Raw genomic sequence first — 25,966 nt, 5'->3', positions numbered from 1 at the left:
ATCATGTACATTCACAACAACAAAAAAAGTGAAGAATGGACATTTACACAACCTCACTGTTGACAAGTTTAGTGTAAAATTAAAATGCGTTATGCCATTTAATTATATGCAATAAGATAATCCTACATGTTAACATATCATAAGGTCTTTCAAATTTTCTTATAAGGTCCAATTTTAGTTTCTGCAATAAAATAAAAGGTACACATAAACTGTTCATCAACAAAACCATGAAAATATACTTTACCAAATACCACTATTGTTTATGTTATAGCCCAGTTAACCGCACATTGTGCCAGGCAACACCCCAAGTCATCCAATCTTTTCACAACCTCTTTGCAAGCCTGGCAAAACTATAATTTCCAATTTATATTAGAGGAAACTGAGGCTAGGAGAGATTAGGTGATTACAAGAAAAGCAGCAGAAAACAACGCTTTCAACATGCTACTTTACCATTTATTATTCATCCGGTTTCTGCACATCTAATAAATACTTCATATACAACAAATAAGTCTTACATAAGAAGAACTGCCATAATCACACATGACCTTTCAAAGAGTCTCTTATTCATCCTCTACAAAGTATGTCAGATTGCCCTAGGTGTATGATAACAAAAAGTGGGGGAGGTGCCTAAAAACTGCCGAGAAAAGTTATGTAGCTGCAATTTCCCTCCTTACTTGTCACCTTGAAAGCACCGCTGGAAAGTTATACACTTATGATATTATTCAAGCACAGGTTGAGAAATGATACCAACAGACAATGGTGACTGCTGGACTACTAAGTAGGGTCAGGTTTTTCAACGCATAAGTTAACATTATCAAAAAACTGGATTGTCAAGCAGTTTTTCTCACTCCCAGTAAATGATAAATTATCTTTAAAATATAGAACCTTAGGGGCACCTAGGTGGCTCAGTGGGTTAAGCATCCGACTTCAGCTCAGGTCATGATTCCACAGTTGGTTGAGTTTGACCCCCGCGTCAGGCTCTATGCTGACAGCTCAGAGCCTGGAGCCTGCTTCAGATTCTGTGTCTCCCCTCTCTCTGACCCTCCCCCACTCACACTCTGTCTCTGTCTCTCTCAAGAATAAACATTAAAAAAAATTTTTTTTAAATATAGAACCTTAGATTCTATGAACTCATTTAACTGATAATCCTAAAAAACCAACAGACTCCATAATTCCTAACAGGTATCTGTTCTGCTTAAGAATAGGCACTATAATATTAACATGGAACTTGGAAGGTTAAAGAAATCAGGAATAATAGTTTCACTAACACTGCACTCCTTTTCCATTATGAAAATAAGGTACTGTGTAATCATCAATGTGCCTCTGAGCAAGCCCTTGAGTGAGCAAAGGACTCCAGGAATCCAGCATAGTTTATAGAGGGTTAGCCTAGACTCTGTGAGCAAAGAACTGTTTTGTGGCTATAAAACACCAACAATATGTAAGTAAAATCTTGAGAAGGCGTAAAGTCAAAGTTAAAGCATAAACTCCAGGGCAGCTCCTCAAAAATGTTCTAGTAGGTAAGATGTAACTCCTCAGTGGGAAAGTCTAAAGAATATAATTAGGGGCCTCTTGTTTTACACAAGTCATATGCATGATAATTATCATACAGTTATCTATATTACTATCATATTAATCACCTCTCACTGAAGCTTAGTCCAGAACAAGAAGTTAGGAAACTACTGTACATAAAAAGGCAAGTTTCGCAAGGTACTGCCAGGAAGCGTCCACGGGTTCTACAGATACGTCACCAAGCTGCGGGCAGGATCTTCCTGTGGTTTGTCTTGCCCACTTCAGGTTTCACTTTTGAACGTGTGCTGATCCCTAAGCTCCCTGTAGCCCCTTTCTCAAGCAAACCAAACCATGAAGCACATATGGTAGGAATCTCTCCTAGGATAGGCCAATCTGCATGAAGTTGAGCAAGTCTCCTAATGGTAGCTATTACTGGCAACGGCATCCTGGGGACCAAAATGGGACTCATTGTGATCTAGTACTTTTCAAAAAAAAAAAAAAAAGATATAAATAAGCTGCACCTACAAATGTATACGTACAAGTATGTGCATGTGTGTGCGTGTGTGTTTGTTCTAGGAGAACCATTTACAAGCAGAGACAAAAGCACAACATAAGCATTGTCAGGCAGACAGAAGAGTAACATTTTTTTTTTTTTTTTTGGTAAATCCCCTAAACAGTATTAAAGATACATTTTTATAGCATTCCAACATTCTAATTTTATTGAATATCCATCACATTAGACCATAACCAATTTAGGGATAATTATCAACTTCTTGACAACAGAAATATACTCATCAGTTCTTTCCAATATACCATCTGACAGGCAAATTGGTAGACATAAATGGACAGCAACTTTGGTAACTTACAGACTTGAAAACCTGGCTCTGCCTCTTTAAACTCTAAGCATATATAACTGTTTTGTCAGCATGCAATCTTTTTCATGAATTTGGATTAAATGAAATAATTTGCAAGTATACTTACATAGTACCTGGAAAAGAATAAATATATTAAAAAAACATTAGTTCACTTTCCCCTACCCACTAAGAAAATTGTATACAAAATTGTTCAAATTCAAAACTAAGAGGTTCTGCACCACTCACACAAATGCTGTAATATTTTAAAGGATGAAAATTATTCTTTTTATCTCACTCCTCTAAAACAAAACAGAATTTTTTTAAAAGTCAACTTTTTTAACACAGTTGGAGAAAACAAGCAAAGTATATGGTAATTCACTATATTGCTCCTGCAAATTTTTGTTTGAAATTATATAAAAATTAAAAGTTACCAAAAAACTTGACAGAAAAGTAGACTTTACTTGTAAGTGCACTCAAAATGTTACCAAGCTTAACATTTGGCTACCCTTAATTTTGTAGATAGGATAGTCTTCAACAGTAGGGCAAGAAAGGCTCTAGCAGCTGAGGACTAATACTGTATCAAATTTTTATACAAAGTCATTTTTCATAACACAGATAATACATAATACATAAAATTTTATGTAGAAAATTAAACCACTGTAAGTAAAGCTAATCCCCTTTGGCCACCACTGATACAACCAATGTTGTACGTCCTTGCAAACCTCTTTCTGTACATTTTCCCAGGTACACTAGAAAAAACATATCACTCTAACAACTTGCTTTTTTCACTCAACAATACATCTTGAAGTTTTTTCCTTTCATACTCTAGATACACCTCATTCTTTTTAGCTGCTATAGAATATATATATTAACATTTTATTTAGCCATTTTCCTACAATGGACACTTAAGTTGTCTCTAGTTGTTTTGTTTTACCAACATGGCAACATGAAACACCTTTGTATATGCCCCTTTTGCAAATGTCCAAGTGTTTCTGTAGGGTAGATATGCAGTAGAAATACACAGGAAATATACATTTAGATTTTTAACAGATATTGCCAAAATACTCTCCAACATTACTTCATCCATTTAAATTCACAGCAACAGTGAGGAAAGTTATCTATTTCCCTAAACCCCCACCAAATACTGAAATTAACAAGCTTTTGTTTTCACAAACTGATAGCTTTTAAAAATTTGCATTCCCCTGATTAACTATTGTTAAATCTTACCAGTATTTTCTTATGTTTACTGGCCTTTTTCTAAATCTCTTTCTATAAAATGTCTATTCATATCTTTTATTTTTCTAATGCCCTTTTCCTGTTTAAAATCCGTATGAACTTTTTATATATTCTGGACACTAACAAAGAGAGAGGCAGTAGAGCAGAGCAGGACAGGAGCAACAGGATGGACTCTAGAGCCAGCCTGCCCAGTTTGAATGACAGCTCCACCACTCACTGGTCTGATCTGGGTTAAGTTACTCAGTTTATTCTATGCCTCAGTTTCCTCATCTGTAAAATGTGGATAATGAATGTTACAGAGTTACCATATGGACTAATTATTTGATATGCTTAAAGGGCTTTAAAATAGTACCTGACACAAAGTAAGTCTTAGATAAGTATTTTCTTTTTGTCTGTAGGATTTCCTGCAAATATTTTCTCCCAATCTATTCTTTGTCTCTTAATTCTTGTTTATAAATCTTTACTTACTTTTTCCCAAAAAATTATTTTTCCATCTCTCTTCTTGTATCAGAAATTATATAAGTACATGAAACCAACAACTGACTGCCCTCACTGGATCTCACAATCAACTTCTCAAGAATAAATGCAGGGGCGCCTGGGTGGCGCAGTCGGTTAAGCGTCCGACTTCAGCCAGGTCACGATCTCGCGGTCCGTGAGTTCGAGCCCCGCGTCAGGCTCTGGGCTGATGGCTCAGAGCCTGGAGCCCGCTTCCGATTCTGTGTCCCCCTGTCTCTCTGCCCCTCCCCCGTTCATGCTCTGTCTCTCTCTGTCCCAAAAATAAATAAACATTGGAAAAAAAAAATTTTAAAAAAGAATAAATGCAGGCATCAGCCAAAACATCTAAATTTTTAAACATCTTTCCCTTACTGCACAAAGCATTTCCACAAATCAGTAAGAAGACTGATAATCCAGTAGAAAAAAAGGACAAGCAAAATAAACAAGTTCACCAAAAAAGGGAAATAAAAATGGCTCTCAATGGGGCACCTGGGTGGCTCAGTTGGTTAAGTGTCCAACTCCTGATTTCGGCTCAGGTCATAATCTCTGCATCGTGAGATTGAGCCCTGCATCACTGGGTTCTGTGCTGGGCATGGAGCCTGCTTAACATTCTCTCTCTCAGGGTGCCTGGATGGCTCAGTCGGTTAAGCATCGGACTTAGTTCAGGTCACGATCTCGTGGTTCATGAGTTCAAGCCCTGCGTGAGGCTCTGTGCTGACAGCTCAGAGCTTGGAGCCTGCTTCAGATTCTGTGTCTCCCTCTCTCTGCCCCTCCCCTGCTCATGCTCTCTCTCTCTCTCTAAGAATAAACATTTAAAAACATTTTTAAAAAATTCTCTCTCTCCTGTTTGCACGCTCTCTCTTAAAAAAGGGGTGCACCTGGGTGGCTCAGTCAGTTCAGCATCTATCTCCTGGTTTCAACTCAGGTCATGATCCCAGGGTTGTGGGATCAAGCCCCACATCCGTACTGGGCATGGAGCCTGCTTAAGATTCTCTCTCTCACCCTCTCTCTCTCCTTCTGCCCCTCTCCCCCTGCTCGTGCGTGCTTGCTCTTTCTCTAAAAAAAATTTTTTAAGACTCTTAAAAATATGAAGAGATCCTCAACCTCATTTAGAAGTGCAAATTAAAACTACAAATCAGATGTTCCTTTCCATCTTAAGAGACCAGTAAAGATCAAGAAGTTTTAAAATATACTCTATGTGACTAAAGAAATAGGCATTCATTCATTGCTAGTGGGAGCATAAATTGCTGTAGTTACTATGGAAAGCAATATGGCATTGTCTTTCCAAATAAAAATGCATATACCAATTCATTCATTCATTTTTTTTTTATATTTTTGAGTGGGAGCGGCAGAGAGAGAGAGAGGGAGACGAAGGATCTAAAGCAGGCTCTGTGCTGACAGCAGAAAGTTTGATGCAGGGCTTGAACTCATAACCCATAACATCATGACCTGAGCTGAAGCCAGAGGTTTAACCGACTGAGTCAGGTGTCCCCCAGTTCATCAATGTAACATCTAGGAATTTATCCCACAGACACAAGTACTCATATTTAACATGACATAACTACAGGGGCACCTGGTGGCTCAGTTAGTTAAGCATCTGACTTCGGCTCAGGTGGTGATCTCACAGTCCATGGGTTCGAGCCCCACATAGGGCTCTGTGCTGAAAGCTCGGAGCCTGGCCCCTGCTTTGGATTCTGTGTCTCCCTCTCTCTCTGCCCCTACCCCGCTCACACCTCTGTCTCTCTCTCTCTCATAAAGTATATAAACATTACAAATTAAAAACACACACACACAAAATTACATAACTAAGTGATTTACTGCAGTACTCTTTGTAATAGCAAAGATTGGAAACAACCTACACGTCCATCAATAGGGGACTGGTATACCCAGATGATGCCATATCATGCAGCTGTTAAATAAAAGAGGCAGCTCCCCATTCTTATGGATATGACAGATCTCCAAGCTACTACTGGCAAGTGTAAGAAATAAAAAAGCAAGATGCAGACAATGTATATATTTTGCTACAATTTGTATGTTAATGAGGTTAATATTCATATATTTATGTTTGTAAATACTTAATTTCTGTAAGCTGCACAAGAAACTGGTAATGCTTGCTTCTGAAGAGGGAATGGCTAGGGGCAACAGAAGTAAGGAAACTTCCTTTTCACTGGATACTCCTTTGTACCTTTTCAGTTTTGTACCAGGTATGTGTATTATCTAATCAAGCAAATAAATGCATCTTTTTAAAGAAATAATCAAACAAATTAAAACCTCCCCGTGATCACACCAAACTTTCTATTGGTACCCTTTAAACAGTCATGCACAGGAGGTTGCTAACATTCAGGTAGTTTGTGGCTAGTCTGTTCAACTGGCAGAAGGAGAGGTTCACCTTCCCAGCGATCCATTATCACTCCCTAGGGAACATTTCAAACTCAGAAATGTCCCAGTACCACCCCAGAAATTCTGATTCAGTAGGTATGGAGTAGAGCCTGAGCATCAGAATTTAAGTTCACAGGTGACACTGATAGGCAGTCAGGACTGAAACCAGTTGAGTTACAACATGACACAAATAGGTAAACATCCAGGCTCAATCTCCATCTAGGTCACAAGCATAGTTTCACCACTAATCCTAATCACTTCACAAAGTTCTCAGGAAGCAACAGATGAGAGTGTGTAGATGCCACAGTGAAAATGTATTACTACTTCTGGATATATTACTAGATACGCAGTGTAGTCCTCATCTATTAAATGGAGTACATTCACAACATTCATACTAATGATGAATTCATTCCACCTACCATTTCAGAAAGAACTTTGATAGTAATGGACTAGTGCCGAAAAGGCATAGGCATTAACTGTGTTAACACCTGGAGTATATGAGTGTCAAGTTCTTCGTTTGTAAAATGAGGGGACACAATATGTTCCCTACATTCCAGCTCTAAGCTTCTATAGTTCTCTAAGAATACAGGCATCTAAAAACAACCATTGTTTTAGTATAGACTGTAGGATAAACTAGTAAGGGCTTTTTCATCCCATTCACAGCCTAGGCTCAATCCACACACTAGGGGGCTAATGCCCTAATGGACATTCAGATATTACATACTGCTAAATAAATTAGTAGTCACAGAAAAACTTTTTATTTATTTATTTATGTATTATTATTATTATTATTTTAGAGAGAGAGAGCAAGTTTGCACAAGGTGGGGGGAGGGTGGAGAGGGAGAGAATCTTAAGCAGGCTCTGTGCTCAGCATGGATCCCATGACCCTGGGATCACAGCACCCCAAGATAGTTTGAACCTTTTTTTAAAAATTTTGTTTTAAATGTGTATGTATTTTTGAAAGAGAGCGTGAGCAGGGGAGGGGCAGAGAGAGAGGGGGGACAGAGGATCCAAACCAGGCTCTGCAGAGCGCTAGAACTCACAAACCATGAAGGGGAGCCTAGATGGCTCAGTTGGCTAAGGGTCCCACCTCGGCCCAGGTCATGATGTCATGGTTTGTGAGTTCAAGCCCCACATCGGGCTCAGTCCTGACAGCTCAAAGCCTGGAGCCTGCTTTGGATTCTGTGTCCCCCACTCTCTCTGTCCCTCGCCTACTCACGCTCTGTCTCTCTCTCAAAAAAAAAACAAAAAAAAAACCAACTCACGAACCGAGATCATGACCTAAGCCGAAGTCTGACGCTCAACCGCCTGGGCCACCCAGGCACCCCAAGACTGTTTGAATCTTTAAAAACAAGTTTTTTCAGGGTGCCTGGGTGGCCCAGTCGGTTGAGTGTCCCACTCTTGATTTCGGCTCAGGTCATGATCCCAAGGTTATGGGATTGAGCCCCACCAAAAATTGAATTTTTACTACCAAAATTTCAAACCTTCCATGGCTAATAAACAAATTTATTGTATAAAGTATGATTATGAGACTTTTCTTTTCCAGGCTCAGGACCAATTAGTAAAAATACTGTGCTGAACATGGAGCCTGCTTAAGTTTCTCTCTCTCCCTTCCTTCTGCCAATCTCTCTCCTCGATTTGTGCACTCTATCTCTCTAAAAAAAAATTTTTTTTAAGATTCAAATAATCGTATCCATTAAATCTTAGACAAATGTCTCAAACAGTGCATCTTATGCAAAATAGGTATATGAAAAACACTTAAATATTAAAATAAAAGTATCTGATGTAGTGTCTTAAAGCAAATGGTTCAATTTAAAAAGCAACAAAGATTAGTGCTAGAAGGGATTTTAAAGATCACATCCAAACCTCTCATTTTACAAGTGAAAAAATAAGGAGTTGGCAAAGTTAAAGAATTTGCCCAGTCATTCTGTCATTAGTGATATTCTTAGAGCCAAGCTCACAATAACAAATTTGTCAATTACTGTTCATTGATGTTTGCATGTATATTGGTATAATGTTATAAAGCATATTATTTTAGCTAGTGATTTTTGATGACTGAAATAACATACAAAACCAAAGACATATCATAAAAAATTCTTAATGTAAAGTGTCTTAGTTTACGTTAATTGATGACTACACAACAAAACTGTTAGCAGCTCTCAAAACAGCATATAGAACTTCATAAAACATGTAATTTGATATTATTGTCAAATAATTTCATAAAGCACATTAAAAAGGGAACAGGATTGGTATCTAAGATAAAAGGATAAAATGATACTTTTATTTCAGCTATATTAGTTCCAGTCTCTTAGAGGCTATTCAAAGAGTTCTAAGTTAAAAAAACAAAAAACAAAAAAACACAACAACAAAAACTCTATGAACTCATTGAGGTTTACCTCCTGTCTTTCTCACAGCAAACGATTAGCAGACTGCTCTGTGAACTTTTACAAAGAACCCTTTTCTCTCATTTCTATCCATCTGAAAGATGGATTCTTCCTCGATCCTAAATAACTCATCATCTCATTTCAAATTTTTGACAATGATGAATGCATAGTATGAACAAATCTTTTAGTAATCTTTCCCTCTATTAATTTACTAAATAACATCTTATTTGAAATATCTGATAATAATACATTCTTAGCATGAATAAACTCTTTTTAATCTCTCCCTCTTAATTCTATTGCATGATCAATAAAATACCTTACTACCAAAAAATTTAAACCTTCCACAACAAATAAAAATATTTACTATATAAAATATGATTATGACATTTTTCTTTTCCAGGCTCGGGGCCAATTAGTAACAATATTCATGGAGTACAGTCAAGTAACAATATTCAAATCTCCTAATAATCAGCACTCAGAGCATTTAGAAAAATTTAATCCTTTTCCTAATGAGGCAACTTTGGCATCAGTTCAAACATAAGCTCAGTTGGCACTGTGATTTTGAAAGGGATGAACTTCCTGTCACAGACCCATGTAGTTTTCATTTAACAATACTATCATCTCCTAGTTTATGTGTAAAATTTACAGAACAGTTTCACATCTAGTATCTCAAATCCTCCTCAGGACAGCGTGGTGAGAAGTAGGGCATTTTCTAAAGGCCTATTATGCTGACAGTGGGATAGTTAAAAAAAATAAAGAATGAATTCTATACTGGAAGAGCTCGCAGTCTGCTCGCGGTCTAATGGGGAAACAAACAATTTCTACAAAATGTGCTAGAATAAGAAAATGGACAAGGAATTACAATTCCCAACCAGTACAGGGGCCCAACACCTTGTCTCCAGGGATGGGGGTGGTGGTGCCCCAAACAAGGCTTTGGTCAGGAGATCACATGGACCAGGGTTTTGAAGGATGTGTAGAAGTTCCCTGACATAAATATGGGGTGGAGGAAAGGAGAAAAACACTTCTAGGCAGAACAACATGTATAAAATGGCGAGTGATGAAGCATCACTCGCCATTTTAAAGATGAGGAAGATAAGCTCAAAGGTAAGTGAGCTGCCTAAAGTCACATTAGTAATAATCAACGTGTGAAACAGAATACAGTACATGTCCGCTGAGTTTAATCAGCTTTGTACAGAAAATGCTACATGTCGACAAGAATATTAGATAAAGACTAATTTTTATCTATTTACTCCTTCCCAAAAGATGGTCCAGGGCTGACAGAGCTCCTGAGAGGAGAGAGGAAATGACTGGAGAAGATTTATTTAGCCCTCTAATCAATCTTGTGAGATAGGTGTTTTTATTATACCCATTATACACGCAAGAATATAAAGGCACAAAAAGGTTAACAAAAGTTAGAAATTAAGATTCAAATTAAAGCTAACCCGGACAAGCCTCTAAACTAAAGCACTTAACCAGATCCCACAGATCCTACTTTGCCAAAGAGTCCTACATCATTCTTCATCTGGAGACACCAGGGAGACCAACTGAGCTCTGGGACTTGTCATGATTCCGCAGATCTGGCACTGTATTGCACATCTCAATATTCACACAAATCATCAGATTCGGTTCTCTTTTATCAATCTGGTATCCCTAGAACAGGTAAACCCACGATCGAGGTGGCATGGGTTCTTTCATCAACATTTTTACATTCTGATTTTATAACCTGATTTAATTGGATGAGAACTTAACAAAAAGTATAGCCAAAAAGGAAGACATCATGAAATAATAGCAAGAAACCTGAAAGTATAAAGAAGAAAGCTCCTTGGGGTGCCTGGGTGGCTCAGTTGGTTGGGCATCTGACTTCGGCTCAGGTCATGATCTCGCTGTTTGTGGGTTTGAGCCCCACATTGGGCTCCATGCTGATGGCTGGGAGCCTGGAGCCTACTTTGGCTTCTGTCTGTCTGTCTGTCTCTCTCTCTCTCTGCCCCTCCCCTGCTCATGCTCTCTCTCTCTCTCAAAAATAAATAAACATTAAAAAAAATTAAAAAAAAAAAAAAAGAAGAAGAAGAAGAAAAAGAAGAAAGCTCCAGGGGCACCTGGGTGGCTCAGTTGGTTAAGCATTGGACTCTTGATTTTGGCTCAGATCAAGATCTCATGGTTTGTGGGACTGGGCCCTGAGGTGGGCTCCATGTTGACAACCCAGAGCTTTCTTGGGATTCTCTCTCTCCCTCGATCTCTGCCCCTCCCCCACTCACTCATTTTCTTTCTCTCAAAAAAATAAACTTTATAAAAAATAAACTTTAAAAAAAACCACAAAAGGTATAAAATAAATAAATTAAATATTAAGAAGAAAGATCCAATCCCCCTCTTTGGCTTGTGTGTAGGGTAGTTTGTTTTGTTTTGTTTTGTTTTGTTTGGGGGGGGAGGGGATGCAATGCAAAAGTGCTTCAGATACTAAGCATACCTGCCACTCACTGCATGCCAGTTCATACAAAGGACGGAGTCTGGACTACCTTAATTTCCTTTATCAAGGGTTCATATGACAGCTCCGGGACTTCCAACAATCATGCCTACCTGTTGAATATTAAAGAAGTTGACCATTTGGAACTGCTATGGCTTCCTAGAGCACTAAAATGACTTCAGGGTATTGGGGATCAGCACATAAAACAAAATTCAATTAGCAACACTGGATTTGCTAATGTCAGTTGATTGAAACTGACCACAAAATGGGTTTCCAATCCCTGGATCTGGTTATTTCACCTTGTGAAGGATATGGAAAAATTAACAAATATTAGAATAAAACCCTTAAATGAAACTGTAGACTATTACCTCCAGAACTTTAAAGATATAGAATTCAGGGTGCCTGGGTGGCATAGTTGGTTAAGCACATGACTCTTGATTTCGGCTCAGGTCATGGTCTCACAATTCATGAGATTGAGCCCTGCGTCCACCTCTGCACTGACAGAGCAGTGCCTGCTTGGGATTCTCTCTCCCTCTCTCTCTGCCCCTCCCTCTCTGTCTCTCTCAAAATAAATAACAATAAACAAAAAAAAGAAAAAGAAAGAAAGAAAGAAAAGAAAAGAATATATAAACCATTTCATCCTCACTTTTTTGCTGGTAGGATTTGGGGTTGAAGAGTCCTACCTAGGTCTAGGAAAAAGGATGTTCCTTTCAGGCTCACTTTGAGCCCTATAAAGCTCTAACTCTCCAGATCTGAGGCTCTCAAACAGCAATCTAGAATCTGGCAGCAAATCTCCAGTCTACTGGGCACTATCAGGCTTTCCTCTGAGGTCTCCCAGGATGGTGAAAAGGAAAAGGTGACATGGTTACCTACACCCCCAAGCTTCATTGTCAGATGTACCACCATCCCATCCCTGTGACTTTACCACCTGCTAATGATTCCTCTAGCCCCCCAGCCCCCACGCTGTAAAACCCACATGTCAGTTTCAGGAAAACAGAAAACAGCATCTCTTCACAGGGTTGTGAAGGTCAACCAACTCTGGACTATACTGGCCTTTAAAAGAACGGCAAAAAAAAATAAGAGAGGGAGGTGGGGAGAAGCTTCATGTATACGTATCCTAATACATTTTTTCTAAAAAGCAGACACTCAGTGACCTGAGCTATACACCAAGCAATTCCAAAAGTAAGAAACTGACTGAGGTAACAGTTACAATATTTCCATTATGGTTAAAGTGGTAATGTCACTCCCAGCTGATCAATCTTCAAATCTGGGTAGTGGGGTTGCTCTAAGCCACAGAAACAAAGTTGTAATTTTGTATTTGTAGGTCCAAGTTTCACTCACAATGATATCTCCTACTGTGATAGTTTTGCTATGGAGCAGGTGAAAGTGCAGAGCAGATAAGTCCTTCTGGAAACAGCCCAACCCTAACTCTGAATTCCAAGAAGTGTATATGTAGTTCCATGGCATAACCTGCAACTATGTAAATCAGTGAGGCTCCAATGGACAGTGCCTAGCATCAAGTGACACTGAAATGTAAAACTGGTAAAGTTTGGAAAATTATATCAAGGGGGGAACTCTGGCCCGTTTACAGTTTTCCCAAATGTTAAAAAATTAGATGTATGTGAATATTGAGTATAAGACTTAATCTGAATTTTGAACAGAATTTATACCCAAAAAGTAATTTTAATATCGAGAACATAGATATAGACAAGATCTATTTCTCTGATGTCATTTTCTAGGTTTTAAGAACTGTACTCAAGATCTCAAATTACCCATGACCACTTCTGGGAAAAGATGAGAAAAGTTAATATGTCTGCCTCGGAGATTTAATAAAATACCAGTACTTGAAAAGAGGAGCAACTTGAAAAAAGGGGGAGAATCCAAGCTCAATTATTAATATCACTATCCAGGAAGAGGAAAATTTTACATCTCGTGCAACAAAGAGTATTGTTAGCCATTTTATTGAAATTCGATTTTCTTCTTACAAAGTAAAAAGTACTCCTCAGAACTAAGGGTTATTTACATGAAAGATGAAGCACGTTTCCAATCTGAGAATACTGAACAACGAAAATAAAGCTGATTTTTGACAAAAGCAAAAATAAGTTTTACTGACAGATCTCACAAATAGCAAAAAAAAAAAAAGGGGGGGTGGACGTTTCCTCTGAATAAACTACTGTGAAAAAAATTGGCAATCGACACCTGAGTCACTTTTAAAAAATAAATGTCCAAATGGCTGAATTCAAATGGTCTACAGCAACGCTTAGAGCTTGTGAGCAAAAATTTTGTATTAAGCCAACCAGTGTGGCTCGCTCACAAAAGTAACAATTAAATGCATGAGAAGGAAAGGAATTAAGTGGGTTAAGTGCGGGCTGGATGACTGTTTTGAGACCTGCTCACAGGAAGCCACTACATCCTGTCTTAAGTCCCTGTCAGTCACGCTGTCTCTCGATCCAAGTCCCCGCCGCAGCGAGGTGGGGCTAGTACAGGTGTCCGGCCCGAGCCCCTCCCGGCGCGCTCATTCGCGAACACCCCGCGCGGCGGCCACCCGAGTCCCAGGGCGGCCTGTATCCTCAAGCTCAGGGCGCCTTTTTCAACCTCGCAAAAGCTCCAGAGCCCAGGAAGCAGGCAGCCCCCTCCCCTCTGGCCAGCCCCACTTCCCCGCCCTCCTTCTCCTCCTCCTCGTCCCCGTCCTCCTCCTCCTCCTCCGGCCGCGCCTCCCGTAATTACCGCTGGGCTCCCACCTCGGGGCCGCTCCCCGGCGCCCGCACCGCCCGGAGGCCTGCGTCCCTGGGCGGCCGGAAACTCCTCACGCCCCCGGCCCACGCCCCCGGCTGGGGCGTCCCCGCGTCCAGGCCGCGCCCCAAAGCCGAGCCCCTCACGCCGGCGCCGCGCCGGACGCCCCCCTCCTTGCAAATTCTCGGCTCTCCACTCCCTCCCGACCCGGGCAGCCCCAGCCCACGCCGCCCCGTCGAGGCTACGCCTCCCCCAACACACCCCCCTTCCAGCCTCACCCGTGCCGGCCCTCCCCACGCGCCTCGGCCGGCCCCGGCGCGGGCCCCGGCCCCCGCCCGCCCAGGTCCCCTCTCCGCCCCGCGATCCCAGCGCGGCTCGGCGCCGCCACCCCCCGCGCGCCCGCCGCCCCCTCAGCCCCACGGCGGCTCCCGCCGCCGGCGGGTGGGTCCCCTCAGCCCTGCCCCCGCTTACAGATCTTGCCCCGCAGGCTCTGCAGCACTCGGACCTCGCGACTGTCCTCGTCCCCGGCCTCGGGCTCAGCCGTCCCACTCGTCGCCGGCGCCTCGGAAGAAGCCGCCGCAGCAGCAGGCGCCGCCGCCGCCATGGTGCCGCCCGGCCCGTGCCGCAGCCCCACCGCCTGCGTAGCCCGCGAGGCGGAGCCCAACGGCGGCCTAGGCTTGGGCGAGCCGCGCGCCTGGCCCCGCCCCCGGGCCTCGGCCTGGCTCGCCCCGCCCCGCCGCTGCCCCGCCCCCGCCCCACCCGGTTCCCGCGGTTGCTGTCGGCGCCCCCCCTACGGTTGCCCCGAGCCCGGGCCGCTCGGGCGCGGACCCAACTCCTGGCTTGGCTTGCCGGCTCTTTGCCCCATAAAAGCCCAGGCGCCGGACAAGCGTGGCTCCTAGCTGTGGCTCTGAGCAGCTTTGAAACCCCGCTGAGAGACGACCCCGGCCCTCTCGAGATCCCCAAATCCTCCTGGGAATTAGGCTCCCTACCACGAGCGGGCTTCCACCGCTGCTACAGCTCAGGGGAACTCCCCGTGGAAAGAGAACAGAAAGGAATTTGATGGTTGGGAGGACCTCAAAACTACCTTATTCAAGAAGAGCCAAGAGGTGTATTCCCCCAGTAACATCCACACTCCCCCTTACCCACAAGCCACACCACCACACACATAAATCTTTGCTTTTAAGTAAAAACACTGCCCTGCAAAAGCTGATTAAAAAAAAAAAAAAAAGACCAGAGCCCCCAATTGCAAAATGAGAGCGGCGCCTGAGATCCTCCCATAGAAAAATTCTGAAGCTTTTACCACCACTTTTTGTGTTTTGGAAACAGCCAAGTAGGGTCAGGTCCCATCCCTTCCCCCCCCCCCTCCCCCCCCATGAATGGGCTGGCTAAAACGTTGATTGACATAGGACATTAGTAAATCTTTGACTAGTTGTTAGCTTTATTTCAAGGGAACTCTTTACAGTGAGTAAACTGCATGAATAATACCCTGGTATGAGATCAGGAAGATGATTTCCTGGTCTTGAGGTTGTTAACTGCACTGCCCTAGGAAGAAAGAAACTGTGACTTAATAGGGCAGGTTCCTTAATAGTTCCTTTCTAGGGCAACAATAGGAATCATTCAGTCTGTCAACAAATATTTTTTGAGGGTCAGACATAATGATAGCCTCGGGGAGTCCCAGCCCTCCAACAGTTCAGTCTGGGAGACACAGAAAAGGTCTGAGGCGCTGGAGAAAAGAACGAAGATGAGGAAACTGGAGGGTCAGGGAAGGCCTTCCTGGGAAATGCACTGAGGGGTGAACTGGAGATGGGGGAGGAGAGGCACAAATGTGCCAAGGGGGTAGAAGTCACTTGTGCAAAGGCTGGACAGCCAGGACCTTTAGTATGCATCTGTCGCTGAGGAGTGATGCTGCTGGTTCCACATGTGTGTTGTGGGTGATCGCTCAGTGATTTTTACGCTCGTTGGAGAAAGTGAACCTACCGCCTCTTCTTTGGATGTTTTGCTGTCCTGTCAAACGATAAGTCCAAAACTTAATTCCCTAGCTTCCTTTTCAAACGGGCTGTTGTCTGGGCTAGAAACTTTGACCGCTTTTTAAATCCCTTGTCCCCATACTGTTTTCAGCCGCCACATCCTTCTGATTCTGCCAATATATACATCTCTTCTCTCTCTTCTTTCCTTTCCATTCCCTGTCGTTGTACTAGTTAAATCCATCCTCACTTGAGTAGTGTCAACATGTTATCGGGCTTTTGTTTTTGTTTTGCTTTGTTTTGTTTTTAAAAAGGCATGAGCTTCTGAGGCAGACAGACTTGGGTTGGAGCCTAGTTCTACCACTTTTACCTGTGAGACATTGAGCAAATGACTCAACCTTTCTGAGCCTGGGAATGCTCTACTTACTCTTCCTTCTTCAAAGCGTTACTGTCAGGATTAAATAATTATTAAGAGTATGTGTGTGAAGCATCTAGTGGAATTCTGGGCACGTGGTAGGATTAACTCAGTAAATGTTGCCTCATGCTCTTGACTGGAACTCTTCTAATAGGTATTCCATCTTTTTCGTCCCTCCTACACATACCACTTAAATTAATCTTCCTAAAGCAAAAATTGGAGTTCATCACTTCGTCTGCTCAAAAAACCCTCACTGGCTTCATTCATCCCTTCAGCCAGCCAGCAAGCTACGCCACAGTTGTGAAGGGTGCTATAAACAGCTAGAAAATAAAGTTGAAATTTCTCAGGCAGTGGTTCAGGGGTGAGGTTGGACCCAGCCTGTCTAACTCCCCTAACTCCTTATATCTCTCTGGCCACACTGAGTCACTTTTCCCACCAGTCTTAGGACTGACCTTCCTCCGGCCTTTCCAAATGCTGCCTCATTCATCTGTCTCTGTCATAGACAGAGGTTCTTGGTCGTTTTCTGCATAGTAGTATATATCTGTGTACTTGTTTATCTCTTCTTCTAGAATTGTTGCTAACCCCCTTAATAAATATCTGTTGAATGAATGGAGTGAATCATATTAGTTCACTTACTTTCTCCACCCTGCAGACTTTAAGTTTTCCTGTTTTGAAAATTCTGTTTTCTATTTATTTTTCATTATCATACCTGTCCAAATGATTAAAATAGGATGGGAAACTCTAATAGGAGTCTAGAAAGCTAGTGTTTAAAGGTTTGTTCCTTTCTTTAAAATATCAATATCTGAAAAAAGTAAACTAAAATCTCCATATCTGTACCAGATTCTCCTCATTTCCCTTCTTTTTCACTAGTTTAACTCCAAGTCCATAACTCTATTATTAAGTTGTTACTAAAGGTATGAAAAACAATTTTACATGAAGTGAAACTCCACTTTTTTCCTCCAGTCTTCCTGTTGCAAATTTCAGAATTATCATACTGTTTCACTAAAACCCAGAATCTCCATTTTTCCTCCATCTGAAATCATTCGTAATTATTCTAATTCTGAATAAATATTTGAGGAGGTTAACATTCTTTTACTGATACTGGCCTGCTCTGCAGAAATCTTTAGCAGAGTTAGTGTTTCCTTCTTTTTTTTTTTTAACCACTTTTTTTTTTTTTATGTTTATCATTTATTTTTTGAGAGAGAGAAAAAGACAGAGTGTGAGCAGGGGAGGGGTAGAGAGAGAGAGGCAGACACAGAATCCAAAGCAGGCTTCAGGCTCTGAGCTGTCAGTGCAGAGCCGCATGCGGGGCTCGAACCCACAAACTGTGAGATCGTGACCCGAGTTGATCGGATAGGGGTCGGCTTGCCTGACTGAGCCACCCTGGTGCCCCAGTGTTTCCTTAATGTAAAACATTCAGGAAATAAAGTTTTGTAAAGATTAATAAGATTTAGTCACAGTAAATTACAAGAAGGCCGTCCCATCTCCCTCCCTTTATTGCCCTTACATTGTGTTTTAAATTCATCTAGAGTTCCTCTCATTTCTTCATGATGTTTTGTAACTGGAACAATATTGCATCATATACAAACTTGCACTTCACTTCCTTCCTCAAATTATTAATGAATGTGTTTAAAGGCTGTCACTCCTGTCTCTACCCCCTCCATTCTGATGAGCAACCATTCACTCCTATGTCTTTTCCTATTTCTTCACCAGCTTTTAACCCATTCAGTCATTTTCACCCACAAATTGGCTTGCTTCATGGTGGCTGAGGTAGGAAAACTCCATTGCTTCTTAATAAGAATATGTCCCGGAACTAGAAACTAATTTCAGAACTTGTCAGTTACACAGCATTGGTTTGAATCAGTGCCCACCAATCTATCACATGACATTATGAGGGGTATCTCCTGGTCCTGAGTTATTAATCATCTTCTTTCTGGCCAGTCGGGGAAGAAACACGTGCTTGCTTTGAAATATTTAAATGTAGATCATTCTTATCGGTCTGTACACTCATGAGGCATAACTGTTTCCGGTGGACTGGTGGGAAGGCAAGTTCTTTTGATCATTCATGATTTGATTTCCTCACTCCTCTCGTTAGAGTGCTGTTTGTATATTAAGCATTATGCACTCAGTTGCACTGTACCAGCAGCCTCTAAACCCAATAAGCACTTAAAAAAAAATAAAATAAAGTTGGACAAGTGGAAGGTGAGGGGAAAGGTTAGATATTCAGGATCTTTTGCAAAATATTCAAAATATACCTTTAACATTTTACCTTAAAACCAAACAGGGCTATAACAAGGGTATGTCCGAAAATATGGACAAGTCTTTATCCTAAAGCCTCCAGCTCCTGCATTAAAAATATTTTCACATTTGCTCAGTTCCTAGGGGACACTGAAGGCCTGAATTTTGGAGCATGGGATAGTCTATGCCTTTAGGCCAGTCTGACTTCAGACTCTCAGGCTCCCTCCTTTTGAACTTGGTGGCATATCCACTTCACCTCCACTGCACTTCTCCTGTCAATTTTGACTGATTAATCAGTAGGTCTGAGAAGAACATTGGAAAAGTTGGGCAATCATGTACTTGTTTCATTTGCTACTCTGTACGTGCTTGAGAAATTTCTATATTTGTGTAGGCAGATTTGTCATTTCACTGTGGACCCTGGAGACATGTTCCACAGGGTTGGTAAGAATCAAGCTAGAGGACCTGAAGTCATGGCTCAGTTGATTTTCATACACTGAAGATGTAGTTACAGACTCTCATGACCAAGAACTCTCTCTCTCTCTCACCTGGCTGGCATATAGTGGTCAATGAGGCAGGTTGGGACTGAACACCCATCTGGCTGTACTCATGGCAGGTTGGAGATTGATGTCACCTTTCAGTCCCCTCCCCAGTGCCATCAGAGCCCACTGGGGTGGTGGTTGGGTAAATGATGCTTTTGTGTTATAAACTCTGAGGAAGAAGAAAGGAAATTAGAAGGAACTAGAAAGGAGCTGGCTACAGAGCTGGTCCAAAGCCCCTTCTTGAAGCAAAGCTCAGGGTGGGAAAACATCAATGAAGACAGAAACACAACAATGCAAGCCCAAGGGGACTTCTCTGAAAAGTATCTCCACCCTCAGACAAAACCCAGGAACTAAGAGTGCCAGACTCTTCGTGTGGGTTGATATTGTTTATGGTTGGTTTTGTTGTTGTTATTCCTATTTTATAGATTCTTATTTTCTGATCTCAGAAAGGTTAAAAGACTTCTGCAGGTCAGCCAGCTAGTAAATAGGATATCTGGGATTTGAACTGATTCAGTCTAATCCAAAAGTCCTGTAAGACTTTTCTGTCCTCTTTCTGCTACAGGTCAGAGTGGGAGATGATAAAACAAGCCCACAGAACGGGTCTCCCAGACTCTTGCAGATCCTGCAAGGGGGTCTGATCTCTCATATTAGGGTGTGAGAAGGCACCTACAGTACTGTCCCACCAGGGAAGTAAGAAGGGAGAGGTGAACCCTGCACGAGAAAGAAATGGGCCTTAAAGGGGACTGGCTGGGGAAAGTTTTCAGCTCTTGGAAAGGAGTGGTCCAAAGACCCTCGCTCACTTCCTGAAGGGAGGATAGTCTAGGAACAAGAAGTACAAGGGATGATAAGTTGCTAAGGCAGGAGCTCTGAGGCTGGAACAGAAGGGCATCATACCTGCAGACAGCAGGGGAAGGATGCTCCCTCCAGGAGGGCCCTGGGTCCAGGGACTCTCATCCCCAGTGCTCATGAAGGCTCAGAAGTTGAATGATGGACTGTTTCTGGGGAAAGAAGAGTGATGGCTGAGCTAGTATACGTCTCCCAGGCAGGCAGGTGAGGCCTACAAAGGCACCAGGGAGAGAGAGTGAAGGTTAGATGGCCTGAACTGAGGAGGCAAATTTGCTAAGAGCTTATGCTCCAGGAATGGAGGGGGAATGCTAACCCTTATTCAATAAAAAATACACTGAATTCTGGGGTGCCTGGATGGCTCAGTCGGTTAAGTGTCTGACTCTTGGTTTCGGCTCAGGTCATGATCTCACAGTTTGTGAGATCAAGCCCCAAATCTGGCTCTGTGCTGATAGCGTGGGGTCTGCTTAGGATTCTCTCTCTCTCCTCTCTTTCTCTGCCCTTCCCCTGCTCTCTCTCACTCAAAATAAATAAATAAACTTAAAAAAATACACTGAATCCCAATAATCCCAAGGACCTACACCTAATTTTTAAAGTCCAAAAATGTATTCTTTCATTTTTTTTAAGTTTTATTTATTTAAGTGATCTCTACTCCCAACATAGGGCTTGAACTCCTGACCCCGAGATCAAGAGTCACACGCTCCTCTGACTGAGCCAGCCAGGCAACCCCTAAAATGTATTCTTTTAAAAAACTTTTTTAAAAATGTAATTTTAGGCTACATATACCCTTTACCCAAGTCTCCAAATGTTAACATTTAAAAATATTTTGCTTTGCTATCCTCTCTCTTTGAGAAGATAATTGAGAATTGCGAATACATGGGCCCTTTACTCCTAAATACTTTAGTGTGTATTTCCCCCAAACAAAAGTTCCTTATAGGAACTAGTGCATTTATCAAACTTAGGAAATTAACATTGAAGCAATATGTTAGCTACTCTATATCCTTTATGCAAATTTCACCAATTGTCCTAGTAATGATCTTTATTGCATTCAGTATCCATGCCTTTACTCTCCTTTAAGCTGGGACAATTCTTCAGTTTCTCCTAGTCTTTCACAAGCTTATTATTCTTGAGCAGGGCAGGCCAGTTACATTGCAGAATTTTCCCCAATTTGTATTATGTATTTTGGGCAGGAATAACTACATAAGCAATGCTCAGTTCTTCTCGGTACATCTTTATCTGGAAGCTCATGTGACCACCTATCCCATTACTAGTGATAATTCATTTTGATTCCTTGGTTAGCCTGGTATCTGCCAGATTTGCCCCTGTAAAGTCACCATGTTCCCACAGAATTAATAAGCATCTTGTGAGGTGATACTTGAGATTTTGTAAAAGTGAACTTGCTTTTCTCCCTGCCTGTGTTCCTCCCTCCATATTCTACCTGGATGAATTGCAACCTCACATATGCCCAAGCCAGAAATTGGGGAGTCATTACTCTTTCCTCTTCCTTGTATTTCATGTTCAAGAACTAAATCCTGTAGGTTCTGCCCCTTTGATGTCTTTCAAAGTGATCTTCTCCATTTCCACTGCCACTCTTAGCCTCTCATCATCTTTCCCTTGACTTGCTGAAAGACACCTAAGTAGGCTGTCTACTTCCTGTCTGTTCCTCTCCCCACCACTCCCCGAGTTGCCACCAGAGTTGTGTTTCAAGAATGCAAATCAGCATTTTCTTACCTAAAAACCTTTAATGAAGAAGTTGCAAAGTGGAGGTTTTCTGGCACTGATGGGGACCACATGACACGTATGCTACAATTCTGTGGGCAGCCTGAGCTGCCATAACAAAATACCAAAGACTGGGTGGCTTCAACAACAGAAAATTATTTTCTCACAGTTTTGGAGGCTAGAAGTCCAAGATCAAGGTTCTGGTCGATTCAGTTTCTGGTCAGAGCTCTCTTCCTGGCTTTCAGATGGTTATTCTTGCTATGTCCTCACATGGCCTTTCTTTGATGTGTTCACATGGAGAGGGAGATGAACTCTCTGGTATTTCTTCTTTTTTTTAAATGTTTTTTTCATTTTTTTTCCTAAATTTTATATTTGAGAAAGAGACAGAGACAGAGCATGAGCAGGAGAGGGGCAGAGAGACAGAATTTGAGGCAGGCTCCAGGCTCCCAGTTGTCAGCACAGAGCCCAAAACGGGGCTCCAACTTACAAGCTGTGATCTGAGCCAAAGTCGGATGCTTAACTGAGCCACCCAGGTGACCCTCTGGTATTTCTTCTTATAAAGACACCATAATGATCAGAGCCCCTCTCTTATGATCTCATTTAACCTTAATTATTTCCTTCAAGGTCCTGTCTTTAAGTATAGCCACGTTGGGGGTTTAGGGCTTCAACATAAGAATGAGAGGGACACAGGGGCTCCTGGGTGGCTCAGTTGGTTAAGTGTCCAACACCAGCTCAGGTCATGATCTCACGGTTCGTGAGTTCATGCCCTGCATTGGGCTCTGTGCTGACAGCTGGAGCCTGGAGCCTGGAGCCTGGAACCTGCTTCAGATTCTGTGTCTCCCTCTCTCTCTGCCCCTCCCCTGCTCACGCTCTGTCTCTCTCTGCCTCTCTCTCTCTCAAAAAATGAGTAAACATTAAAAAAAAAAAAGTGGGTGCTTGGGTGGCTCCATCTGTTAAGCATCCAACTTCAGCTCAGGTCATGATCTCACAGTTTGTGGGTTTGAGCCCATGTGGGCCTCTGTGCTGACAGCTGGAATCTGGAACCTACTTTGGATTCTGTGTCTCCCTCTCTCTCTGCCCATCCACCCCCCACCCCCGCTCTCTCTCTCACACACACACACACACACACACTCTCTCTCTCTCTCTCTCTCTTTCTCTCTCAAAAATAAATAAACTTAAAAAAAAAAAAGAATGGGAGGGGCACATTCAGTCCATAATAAGCTCCCATACCTCCCTTTCTCATCCCCATGGCACATACTGCCAATCGATCACAGCACTCTTTCCTACTGAACTTGAATGAACTTCAGAACATTGTGTCCATCTTTCTCGAGGTCAAAGTCTCTCTGGAAACTAGGATGCATACATTTGACACAGTTTCCCCCAGGGAGTTACAGCCATAAGAGACTTAAATTCAGAGGAGAGAATAATTGTTGTTCTTGGATGAAAAAACAGTTCCAACTTGACTCTTTGACCCTCCAAGAGATTCTTAGTTACCTAGTACCTTTTTTTTTTTTTTTTAGTTTCTTTCTTTATTTTGAGAGAGAGAGAGCGCAAGCATGAGTAGGGGAGGGGCAGAGAGAGAAGGAGAGGGAGAGAATCCCAAGCAGGCTCCACACTGTCAGTGCAGAGACCAATGTGGGGCTGGGACGCAAGAACCCGTGAGATCATGACCTGCACTGAAATAGAGTCAGACGCTTAACCGACTGAGCCACCCAGACGCTTAACCGACTGAGTCAGACGCTTAACTGACTCAGGTAACTGAGTCCCCAGTTACTCAGTACCTTTAATGCATTTCTTTCCTGCTTAAACTAACTAGGATGCATTCTGTCACAGAGGCAACAGATACATTCCTACACTTTATGTGCTGATATGCTTAGCTCTGTGTAGTTTCCTAAATGTGCCAGGTGGTTCAATGCAGATCTGCTGTGATCCAACTTCTCCCTTTGTCTAAGGTTCCCTCCCCTCTCTCTCCTCCATCATACCAATTAGGAGGCTTTGGGCTGCAAGTAACATAAAAACTGTCAGAAAATGGCTTAAACAACGACAGTTTATTTTGTCAATAAAAAAGAAGTCTTTATGGGTCTTAAAAATTAAACACAGAATTACTACACGATCCAGCAATTCTCTGTCTGGATATATACCCAAAAGAAATGAAAGCAGGGTCCTGAAGAGATTAGTATGCACACGTTCATAGCAGCATTATTCACAACAGTCAACACGTGGAACAAACCTGTGTCTATTACAGATAAGTGGATAAGCAAAATATGGTATATCCATATAATGGAATATTATTCAGCCTTACAAAGGAAGGTAATTCTGACACATGATACATTATAGTTGAATTCTGAGGATATGCTAAGGGAAATAAGCCACAAAATGACAAATATCATATGATTCCACTGCTATGATGTGCCCAGAGAGTCTAAGATTGTCACAGACTGGACAATATTTTATTTGTCTTTGACTCATTAGTGCACAATAAAACACAGAAGAACATAGAAGGCACTTACTAAATGTTTGATGAATGATGAATGAATGCATGAATGAACGAATGAATGAGCAAATGAATGAGAGATGGCCTGTTCAGAGAAGCTGCTAATAAATGAGCTCAGAATGCTGAATCTAAAACCCACAAGGGAAACCAGAGTAGACCACATAATCATACTGGGCTGAGCCTGGGCTTTGTAGAAAGCTTAGGTGCAGAGAAAAGGCAACATCTCAGAAGTCAGATGAGGAAGGAGAAGGGGAAGGAGGCAGGGTGAGGGGTTTGCAATCCTCCCCCTGGGCTGGGGCTGTGTGCGTAACAAGCAGCTGATTTGGGGCAGAGATAGCCAGGAGAGCAGAAGTTCATAGGTCGGGAACTGGTCTACTAGTGGGCTAGATTGAAACATTTTCAATTTTTTGTAAGTTGTAGGAGCAACAAAACTTTGATTTCAAAGTTGCAAGTTGTTTTCATTTTTGCTATTATGATCTAACTTCCAGGCAGCCACATCAGCCTGCAGGTGCACATGAAATCCTATTAACATCACTAACTCAAAAGTTCTTGGTCTTGCCTCCATCTTCCACTTGCCCAAATAATTTAAACTCTCCCCAATTACTTATTTCCAAGAGTGTCCAAGGGATGTTAGACTTACCATTGGTAGAATGGGGGTTTCTGGGTTTGTTAGGTCTTTCCTTTCCTGCTCTAGCTTCCCTTTGTCACTGTGTCTGCCCAGGAAGTAGCTTGAGGGACTTTCGCCACTTTATGGTGCCTGCTGTGAAAATGTCAAGGCCCAAGCCCAGAACATTGTCCTTCAGAGCTCACAAAATGCTTCTAGCGGTCAGCAAATCTGGTAAGAATGGCCACCTCTCGAGCTAGGCCCCTAAGTAGCACTGCTTGGGCTCAGAATCTCTCATAAAATCAACTCTTAGCCCTAGTCCTCATCTCTTTCCTTTGGGCCTCCAACTAGTCTAAGATGCCAGGTTGGAAACAGGAGAGTTTTATGTTATAGTTAACTCAACAGATATTCCCCACCTCCTTCTCCTTTGCAGCCTCCACTATTGAGGTCAATAAAGCTAAATATTGCTTTTCTGGTCCCCGGCAGCCAGGGTTGGTTATATGACTCAATGAGACATGAGAGGGAGTCTTCTTTGTGCTTCCAGAATAGGTTTGCTTTTCTTGTTGGGAGAATAGATGAGTCTGTTGCCACACCTTCTCCCTGTGCGCACCCCCCCCCCCCCCCCCCACTGCCTTCTTCTTTCATTGAACATGGATACAATGCCTGGAAATGCAACAGCTGTCTCGTGACTATGGCCGAAAGAACAAGTGAATTCTTGTCCCTGAAATATTTGAGCCTCTGCAACGAGCTTTGAATTTCATTCCTCCAGGCTTCTGGTGAGAGAAAAAAAAATAGATGCCTATTTGTTTAAGGTACCATTTGTCAGTCAGTGAAGCCAAAAGCATGATCCTAGCTGTTACAAATTTGACTTTTGCACATCATGTGCTGACACTATGAAACCATCTCTTATAATCCAAGTTGTTCATTCATAAATCACCTGATGCACACTGCTCATTACTTGGTGGCTGTGCATGCCATTTGCTGCTACTGGAGGAAGGAGTCAGGTCTCCACCAAACTGGGGGGTATCTAAAGGCAGTTATTTAGGTGGCATTTTTGCTAGGATCAGGCCTGGTGGCAATCTCCCTCTGGCACTGTGTC

The 25,966-nt window shown here is 42.2% G+C and overlaps 1 protein-coding gene across 4 annotated transcripts in view; it reads right to left on the bottom strand.

The window, feature by feature from the left end:
• The window catches only part of RASA2 (RAS p21 protein activator 2), a 122,720-nt gene extending 108,017 nt beyond the window's left edge, over nucleotides 1-14,703 (bottom strand). For all 4 annotated transcript variants that reach the window (XR_007155578.1, XR_007155579.1, XM_047874667.1 and 1 more), the window contains exon 1: nucleotides 14,523-14,703. Coding sequence is in view for 2 of the 4 variants with exons in the window: in XM_047874667.1 (XP_047730623.1) it covers nucleotides 14,523-14,655 (133 nt within the window). In the remaining 2 variants the exon portion in view is untranslated. The remainder of the gene's footprint in view (nucleotides 1-14,522) is intronic.
• Between the last annotated feature and the right edge of the window lie 11,263 nt (nucleotides 14,704-25,966).

This window comes from Prionailurus viverrinus, chromosome C2 (assembly GCF_022837055.1).
Source record: "Prionailurus viverrinus isolate Anna chromosome C2, UM_Priviv_1.0, whole genome shotgun sequence".
In the NCBI taxonomy this organism is placed as follows: domain Eukaryota; kingdom Metazoa; phylum Chordata; class Mammalia; order Carnivora; family Felidae; genus Prionailurus; species Prionailurus viverrinus.
This window is presented reverse-complemented; position numbering and strand designations above follow the sequence as displayed.